This window comes from Mus caroli, chromosome 5, assembly GCF_900094665.2.
Source record: "Mus caroli chromosome 5, CAROLI_EIJ_v1.1, whole genome shotgun sequence".
Classification (NCBI taxonomy): domain Eukaryota; kingdom Metazoa; phylum Chordata; class Mammalia; order Rodentia; family Muridae; genus Mus; species Mus caroli.
In genome coordinates this window covers 111,189,673-111,199,004 of record NC_034574.1, presented here as the reverse complement: position 1 = coordinate 111,199,004, position 9,332 = coordinate 111,189,673, and the positions used below count along the sequence as shown (strand labels likewise).

The 9,332-nt window shown below is 51.5% G+C and overlaps 1 protein-coding gene across 4 annotated transcripts in view; it reads left to right on the top strand.

The window, feature by feature from the left end:
* The first annotated feature begins 24 nt into the window (after window positions 1–24).
* Rnft2 (ring finger protein, transmembrane 2) overlaps window positions 25–9,332 on the top strand; it is a 54,168-nt gene continuing 44,860 nt past the window's right edge. The window contains exons 1-4 of one of the 4 annotated variants that reach the window (XM_021163275.1): window positions 25–169; window positions 2,176–2,360; window positions 2,722–2,780; window positions 7,692–8,161. In XM_021163275.1, coding sequence (XP_021018934.1) covers window positions 2,337–2,360; window positions 2,722–2,780; window positions 7,692–8,161 — 553 coding nt within the window. In that variant the 5' untranslated portion in view covers window positions 25–169; window positions 2,176–2,336. Of the gene's footprint in view, window positions 170–189; window positions 312–1,297; window positions 1,400–2,175; window positions 2,361–2,721; window positions 2,781–7,688; window positions 8,162–9,332 lie in introns of those variants that run through there. The other 3 variants (XM_029476895.1, XM_029476896.1, XM_029476897.1) reach the window with 3 other exon arrangements.

Here is a 9,332-nt window from a genome sequence, read left to right as displayed (position 1 = left end):
GGCAGGGGCGGGCCTTCTCGGACCAGAGGCAAGCCTCCCTGTGCGAGGGTCCTAGCGCCGTCCGTGTTCTCGGTGGCACAGCCAGCCGGAAGTCACGTGGCGCCCTGGCCACGCCAGGGATTGGCTGGGCTGGATTAGCAGAGGCCGTGATTGCTGCAGTGTCTGGCAGGTAAACGAAGGCGATGCTCGGCCGCCTCTACCCTGTGACCCCGCGAGCCTAGCGGCAGAGGCGCTTCGCCGTCGGGTCTGGGGACGCCGCTCGCGCACAAGCGTCCTGTAGGGGACCGTACAGCCTCCTAGGGAGGACCAGGGTGTGTGGGACGGAGATGGTCCATTCATTCATTCTGTAGCATCCTGTGGGCTCCAGTAGTCGATAAGAGCATACTTGTACCGCCCGCTTGCCACAGAATTGTGGGCATTTAATTTATGACGTTTTCTCAAAGCTTGTAGGTGGAAACTTGGGGGACACCGTGTTTTAGTTTCCCCGAGGATAAGGAGTAGTGGGGCCACCCGGAGTATCAAGCCAGATTGCAAATTCTTGAGACATGTTATCTGATGGATGACAGTTCCTTTATGAAAATGGCAGGGTTGAGGGTGTAGCTAGGTGATAGAGGGCTTGCCTGAATATGAAGATGATGCCAAGGAGTCTTTTCCTAGCTAATGTAACCTTGCAGAAAAGACAGGCACCTTAGCCTGTGGCTTCCTAGCTAGCTGCAGCCGAGAAGGCTGTGCAGAATTAATTAATTCCGCACCCATTTGTGTTGGCCTGGGCTAAGAGATGGATCTTTCTCTGTAGGGAAAATATGCCGGGAAACTGAGCCTGTTCATGGAAGCATATTCTTTATTTCTTAAAAGATTTTATGTATGTATGTATGTATTTTTTAATTACATGTGAGAGTGGGTTTGCCCATGGGAGTGCAGGTGCCCTCCGAGGTCAGTAGAGGGAGTCAGATCACTTAGAGCTGGAGGTACAGGTAGTTGTGAGCCACCCTTGTGGGTGCTGGGAACTGGACTTACATCTTCTGCAGGAGCAGTAGCTATATGGAGTCTCTCTCCAAGCCTTGCCCCTTCTTTCTTGGCTTTTTATTGGTGCGGGAGGTAAGACGAGGTGTGTGCTGATCTGTCGCTGGGGAAAATCAAGGTGATCTAATCTCTGCAGAGACATTGGCCTTCCATCTCTGCAACTCCAAGGAGGAGGGGCAGCCCAGACACAGGACCTCTCACGGGTCATAGTAAACAAACCCGCATGTCAATGACTGGTAAGTGCTGTGAGGGAAGCAGCCAAGACCCAACAGGAAACCCGAGAGAAAAGGAGGCCTCTGGAAGGAGCTGCCATTAGCCTCAAAGGAGGTAGCCTGCAACCCTCAACTGGAAAACCATGCCAGGGAAGGAACAGCAGGTACAAAGGCCCAGAGGCAGGAACTCTTAACTTTAGAGTGTCCGGAGGTACCTGGAGTTCTTATGGCCAGAGATAAGTCACAGAATCAAGGTTGTAAAAGGGTAATGATAACCCCCAGCACAGCCTGGAAGCCTCCAACGACTCTGATTTTTATTCTGGTTTCACTTACAAGCCAGTAGAAATTCTAAATCATTTTTATGCCCCCCCCCCGAGTGTGTGCTTGTGCACATCTGTGCGTGTGTATGTGTGTATAAGCGTGCATGTGCATATGTATACATGTAGGTATGTATGGATGCTCGGGGTGGGGGGCCATTGCAAATGTCTAAGGAGGTCAGAGGTCACCCCCAGGTGTCATTCTGCCAGAACTGGGCACCTTATTTTTTGAGATAGAATCTCTCACTGGGACCTAGGGCTCCTCAGCTGGAAGGACTTGGCCAGGGAGTACTGGGAATCCTGGTTCTGCCTTCCCAGTGCTGAGATTACACAGTGCAATACCATGCCTGGCTACTTACAGAGGTGCTGGGGATCAAAGTCAGGTCCTCATGCATGTGTGGCAAGCACTTTATCCACAGAGCTCTCTCTCCAACCCTCAGGATGCATAGTTTGCTGATAGGACAAACCTAGTAAGGCCATAAGCCACCATCAGCACCTCAGGGAGGATAGCTCCAAGGCTACCAGAACTACTGGGCTATTACAGTACCCAGTCACATCTGACAGCTTATTCTGTAACAAGTCATCCCAAGGCCTGTTCACACAAGTGCTTTGTGCCACCCAAGGTCTGCTGTTTCCGATGGGTCTCCTTCCCTGTGCTTCCCTCTGAAGAAGAGGAGGAAGAGGAGGAGGAGGAGGCCTGCTCTCTCTGGGACCCAGTGACCACATCCCATCAGGAACCCTGAGTGTCCACGGCACATTTCGTCAGCATGGAGTTCTGAGGTCCATGTGGCTCCTTGCTGCGCACCAGGTGACGTGTCTCCAAAGGGATTTCTACCTTCACTTATGAAGTGATGGAACCCTGGGTCCCACCGCTCCATTATCTCCCCAGGAAACAGATGGGGAGTGGGGAAGCCACAGAGAGGTCCCTGGCTTCTCTGAGGCCACATAGCAAGTTAAAGGGGGGCAGTGTCTGCTGCTCACTGCACCCCAGCAAACACCAGTGTCTGCGCCCCTATTTGTTGTTTTCTCCCTTTTGGGTAGGAGCCACCTCCACCTGTGACTCTCTGTATTCTCACTGTGAGATGGGGTACTTATTTACAGTCACCATGACAACAGGCAAGGAAGGGGTGTGTCCAGAGATGTAGCTCACACGTGTGTGTCGCTTTCAGGTGCTAAGGAAAATGCAGAGACGCCACAGTAGCAACACGGACAACATTCCACCTGAAAGGTAAGAGTCTCTGCCCCCCCCCCCCAATTTCCTCCCATCTGGGGAACCTAGCCTTTTCAATATTAGTTATTGGGGATATAAAACAGACCCAATAGAGAATTGCTTTGCAGTGTATTTGGCAGCTTCCCCTTCCTATAAGAACGCACCCAAGGCCGCCGGCTTTGTAAAGAGAAAAGGTCTGTGAAGATCACAGTCTTGGAGGCAGAGAGAGCCAAAGGCAAGGCCGGCTCAGTGGCCATATTTGACCTCATCACCTAGTGGCGTGGTTGTCGGTGGCGGCTGCATGCGTGGGTGACTGTGATTTACTTCTCAAACATGATGGAGAGGACCAGGTAGCCTCCGTGGATAAAGTGCTGTTGTCTTAGGACAATTGTCAAACTTGTGAGACAGGTCTATGTGACTCAGATTCTTCCTGCCAGGTTTTCATATATAGAGACACCTGGCCTCCCTCCATGAGCTGCTGCAGCAATCCCCACAGGGTCTGGCCTGCCTACTGGAGCATCCCTGACCAGTAAGGAGGCTGCGAAGCTCAAAGTCAGGGAGCTGGCAGATCGGTGCCTGGTGAGAGCTGGTTCCTGGATGGCTGTCTGCTTGCTGTGTGAACCAATGTGATTACTGGGGTCACTTTCAGGAAAATGAGTGTTTCAAAGGCAGCGGCATCACCAAAAAAGCCCAGCCCAGCAGGGCTGAGACTCACACTGGGATCCTCCCTGGAGAAAACTGTCTAGGTCTTCCTGGGGCAACATGCACGCAGCTGTGGAGGTGCATGAGGCAGGGGAGGGGGCAGGGTCTGATGACCTCCCCCCTGCTCGCTCTTTCTCTGTGAGGAATGTGTGCAGCTGTTCTGATTTCCGGAAGGTAACAGCCACATCAGTCCCAGAGGACCGTGTTGTGTTGTACACCAATATCCAATCTCAGGCATCTATCGTGAACACGGATAGGGAACAGATGCGCCAGCTGTGGTGCCTTTCATGGGAAGCAGCAACCTCCAGGTCTCAGACTCTCCAGCCGTAGAGAGGTGATACAGGTGAAGTTAGAGCCCCTGATGGAACAGTGTATTCGAGAGCCCAAGGACACACACACAGCACCCGTCCTTCGGTTGACAAGCCGGGTGGCATCTTCTGAGCTGAGGGCAGCTTTGCTCTCAACTGAACCCGGACAGATGTCTCTGGGGACAGAGACAATGGCAGATAGAACACTGCCCACCGTGCACTGAGGGGCCAAGCCACACCTCCCTAAGAGCCCCCTGAAGATAAGATGTTTGAGAGGGCAGGTCCGTTAGCAAAGACACACAGCCAGGAAGTGGCAGGGCTGAAATTTGATCTCTGGTCCATTTGTTCCTTATCAAACTTTGTGCTTTAATCTTTAAATTACATTATTTATTTATAGTTTTTAATTACATTATTTATAATGTAAAATTACATTATTTGTAATGTTTAATTATTTATTTGTAATTTTAATTACATTTATTTATTTACATTATACATGTATTTGCCTCCAGCTACTGGTATCACAGGCAACTGCTAAAACTACCCAGTTTTTACATGACAGCCTCCACTGCCAGCCACAGCACTAGGTGATAGTCAAAAATGACCACTGAGCCGGCCTTGCCATTGGCTCTCTCAGCCTCCAAGACTGTTGTTGTCTCTTATAAAAAGATAAAGAGAGAAGGGATATGTTTGGTGGATGTGCAGTCAGGTGTGGGGGGAAGGGATGCCTCTGTGGGCCCAAGCTAAGGCATCCCTTCCCCCTGAAGGACCAGCCACACAACTACATGACAGTAGAGTATAGAATAGAGTTTATTCAGGGCATGGGGAGGGGAGTTAAGAAGAGACAGAAAGGCAGAGAGAGAGAGAGAGAGAGAGAGAGAGAGAGAGGCCAGCCATGAGCACGTGGTGGAGTGGGGGGGGGAGAGGGAAATGGGGAGAGAAGGAGTAAGAGGCAAGAGGACAGAGCGAGAGCAAGAAGGCAAGAGAGAGAGGAGGGGGCAAGCAGCCCCTTTTATTGAGAGTCAGGCATACCTGGCTGTTGCCAGGTAACTGTGGGGCAGAGTGTAGACGAAATGCCAAAATGCTAACAACTGTGATCTATATAAACCTTTTCTCTATAAAGCCAGCTGCCTTGGGTGTGTTCTTACAGTGAATGGGGTGCCTGTGTCATGGCATGTGTGTAGGCCAGCTTGTGGGAGTTCTCTCTTTTCACCAGGTATCAAACTCAGTTTGCCAGCCTTGTCTGCAGACACCGATACTCAATACTCATGAATGCATCTCATGGGCTCTTTCAGATGCATAGTTGGCCTTCTCACTCCCCTGGGCTGTGAGCTCGGCTGCTCTTAAGTGGTTAAGTTGGAAGTGCGTAGTCTCCAGCTCCCTAAGGAATGGTCTTTCCCATTTAGGCTACAGTCCCAGCTGGATACAGGAGAAGCTGAGGGGGAGGGAGACCAACTAAAAAAAACCCCTTGGTGGTTTGAGCTTTCCCTATTTGTCCCGAAGTTCCCTGGAGCCTCAGGAACTCAAGTGAGCTCAGGGGTTGCGGGAGGCTTTCCAGAGTCGCCTGGGGCGGTGGGGTCATCCATGCAGGCCTGAACACCAGGCAGGACGTGGGCTTCATGAGCCAAGCTCTTGAGATGCGGAGCGAGCTCGGTCCCTCTGAGACACATAGCCATGGTGTCTGTTGTTGTTGCCGCCGCTAATATCATCAGTATTTTTATCCGGAGCCCCAGGGAGAAGGACCACACAATTCCCAGGCTTTGGAGGCCACCAGGGAGGGGGCCCAGAGGGGAGAGTAATGAGGCCACGCCAGGGTTGGGATGACATTACCATGAAGCCCAGTTTGTGAAGGAAACAACCCCGAGGTTTCTCCAGACCAACCTGTTCCTTTACCCTCGGTGTCCTGTACAGCAGCAGTAGGCTTTCCACAGAAAAAAAACAAAAACAAAAACAAACAAAAACAAAAACAAAACAATTGACTCCATGATCAGGTGAGTTTTGTAAATACCAACCTCAATCAAATGCTTTGAACAATCCCACCTATCTGTGTGTGCTGGGCGTCCTGCCAGAAATGGTTCTCTCCTTTTAACATGTAGGTCCCAGGATTTGAACTCAGGCTTTGCAGCAAGTACTTCTACCCACTAATCCATGCAGTTGGCCCCTAAGATGTACTGTGTTAATTACTGGCCAGACTAATCCCTCATTCCTCCAAACAGCATTGGTTGAGCAGGCCCTGTGCGAGATGGATGCATTGTGCTTTCTGGAGAGGTACAAAGGGAGTGATCAATCAAGGTTGTCCCTGTCACTCAGATCTCCAGGAGATTTGTCACGGTAGAGCCCCCTCCCCGGGCTTTGATGGGTCTGGACCACTGGCAGTTTTGCTGGGCTCCGCACTGTAACCACAGCACACAACTAGGATTGAGCGCCGTGAGTCTCTAGGGAAAGGCGGGCAATAAATTGACCACCAAGTCCCCTGCAGGCAGGTGCAGGCTTTAGAGGTAGCCCTGTCTTCCCATCAAAGAGGAGCTGTGTCGTCTGACATCTGATGGAGAAATGCAGGGAACCTAGACAGGGTGGGGGAGGGCTAGGGGACAGTCTAGTGCCCAAGGCAGCTGAAGCAGGAAACTCTTGACAGGTAAGAAGTCCACTGATAAACTGGGGCTTGGGGTGCTCATCTGTAACCTCAGTTTTCATCTGTAAAATGGGAATGCACTTGGTATCTGTCTCTAGAGCTTAGCAGAGTCTTCTAGAAATATAGACTGGGGGCCTTAGAGAGCTTTTAGTGTGATAGTGAAATACTAACTCTACCTATATTTAATAATTACATGAATTAATGATCAACTAGTAATTAAACAACTAATCATATCCATATAATAAGTAGAGGCTGGGTAGCACAAGGTCAAGGCCAAAGCAGCTTTTATGGGGAGTGACTGAGAGTGAGAGCCCAGGGCTGGGTTATGGCTCAGTGCAGAGAACGTTCACCTTGCACTCAGAAAGCCCTGGGTTCAATCCCCAGCACTGTATAAACCTGATGTGGTGGCACACACCTGGAATCCCAGCATTTGGATGGTGGAGGCAGGGGAACTGGGAGTTCAGTTTGAGGTCAGCTTAGAGAATAGATGAGACCCTGACTCAAAAATACACAAATGTAGGCTGTAAAGTTGGTCCACCTGGGACCAAACCCTCCTTTCTTATTCCTCACCAGCAATTCACCAGTGACCAAGTGCTTGCGTCTGTGTGTGCCTCAGTTGGTTTATCTGTGAAATGGGGATATTATGTATAGCTGATGTAGGCTGGTAGGAGGATTTCATGAGTCATTTAGAAACACACAGGACCGCATACAGGACCTCGAGCAACAATACCCAGCCTTCTTCCCAGTTTCCCAAGACAGGGTGAGTTGCCCAGCCTGGTCTTGAAGTTGGACGTCTCTCAGCCTCCCAGGTTCTGGGATCACAAGCCTATTGGAGCTGGTGCCACTGGTGGCTTCCCACACAGAGATTTGATTTCTCATGATACCCAAGGCAGCAAAGGGCGGGGTCCACTTCCTGGAGTCTCTCTTCTCCATCTGCTGTGTGTCTGTCCCACAGAGACATCTGCCATTCGGGACTGGGGTCCACTATTTAAGACCCTCCCCTAAATAGGGTCACGTTCTGAGGTTTGGATGTTAGGGTTATCTCACAGTTCCGGATGTTCGAGGTGCATCTGATTGTGGGGTTTTCCTGGTTCACTCCCTCTTCCCAAAAAGCTTTCAGGATTCAATCCTGGGGATAAACTTGATATCCTCTAAGTGTGCAGACCCCCCTTCCCTCTAGACATCATAGTGGAGTTAAGTCTGCTCCCTCCCAGCACAGACACCGATCTGCTGTGTGAGTTTGGGGCCTGGTCTGATGTGAGCTTTGTTTGTCATCTTGTCTCGCAGCAGAAGTCGCAGCCAGGCGCTCAGCCCCGAGGCCAGCGTGGATGAGGGTGGTGTATTTGAGAGTCTGAAGGCAGAGACGGCCTCCCCTCCTGCGCTTTTCTCAGGCCTGGCAGGTAGCCTGCCTGCCAGCCCCTTCCCAGCAGGCCTGGTGCTGGGCTCCACAGCGGGTGGCGGGGATGTCTTCATCCCCATGCCAGCCACCAGGGATGAGGCTGGTGGCCGCAGCGCTGAAGGAAGCACCTACCACCACCGCCAGGCCCACCACCACTTCCACCATGGTGCCCACCGCAGTGGCTCCCTGCTGCAGCACGTGGGTGGGGACCACCGTGGACACTCAGAGGAAGGGGTCGACGAGCAGCCCGGAACTCCAGCACCCGCACTGTCTGAGCTGAAGGCTGTGATCTGCTGGCTTCAGAAAGGACTGCCCTTTATCCTCATCCTGCTGGCCAAACTGTGCTTCCAGCACAAGCTGGGTGAGTCCCAATGGGCCCTCAGCGCCAGGGAAGAACTGCACATGCCTAGAGCTAGGTCCAGACCGTGTGCCAGGGACTGCGCATGCCTAGAGCCAGGACCAGCCTGTAGAGGAACCATGGAGTTTTGGGTCAGCCCTGGATTCAAATTTCCAGCCTAACTGTGTGACCTTGATCAAGTGGCCTGACCTCTCTGACCTTCGGTTTTCTCCTCTGTCCAGTGGGGTTGAGATAGAAACTTCTTTAGCTGGTCTGTCTGTAGGTAGGAAGGGAAGAATAGAGCGTTAGGCTTTGGGGAGCACAGCTCTGGCCCTTTCTAGCTGCATGACACTGGGTATTTTATTTAGCTCTCTGCTTTGGTTCTGACTGTCTTTCAAATAGGGGTTAAATACAAACAGCTGTTCCTCTCAATCTCCCAATTCTCCATCTGTGATTCAGCCAACTACCCTAACAAGACAGTTAAGGAAGAGATGGGGTATCTCAAGGGTGTAAAGTGCCTGCTCGTAGACACGGGGACTTCTGTTCATCACTAGTAAACCCATGTAAACAGCTGGGCAAACACTAGCATCCCAGTGTTGGGGAGGCAGAGACGGAGAATCCCGGCAGCTCACTGACCAGGTTCCGTCACTGTGAGTGTTCAGAGGTGATTTAACCTATTGCAGAGGGGAGGGGTGTTGGGTCTATGCAAATATCGTGCCATTTCCTGTTCAAAGTGAAGCAGCCACAGATTTGGGAGTCTACAGGGATCCCAGAACACCCCTCACAAACACTGAGGGGTGACTGTACTTTGTGGAGTCCCAATGAGGAAGCCTTTAAAGGTCATGCATTTAAAACACATAAAGGAAGTGTTCGTTACCGCCTCGTATTCAGACCACCAGATCCGGCCAGATGGCTCAGCAGGTAAAGGCCCTTGGCACCAAACCTGATGACCGGAGTCCAGTTCTCCCGACCCATTGTAGCACGAGAGAACCCACTCCTACAGGCTGTCCTCTGATCACCCCACGAGTACCATCTCACACACATGCACACACTGACAGAGCCTGGCACATAGCAGGTACTCGGCATGACGGGGCCTCGTGTAGCCCTTAGCCAAGTACCTAGCGTACTCTTATGAGCTATGCTCTGCCGCTCTGCCCTGCAGTGTTTATAGACTGTGACTCAGTTACTTCTTCTC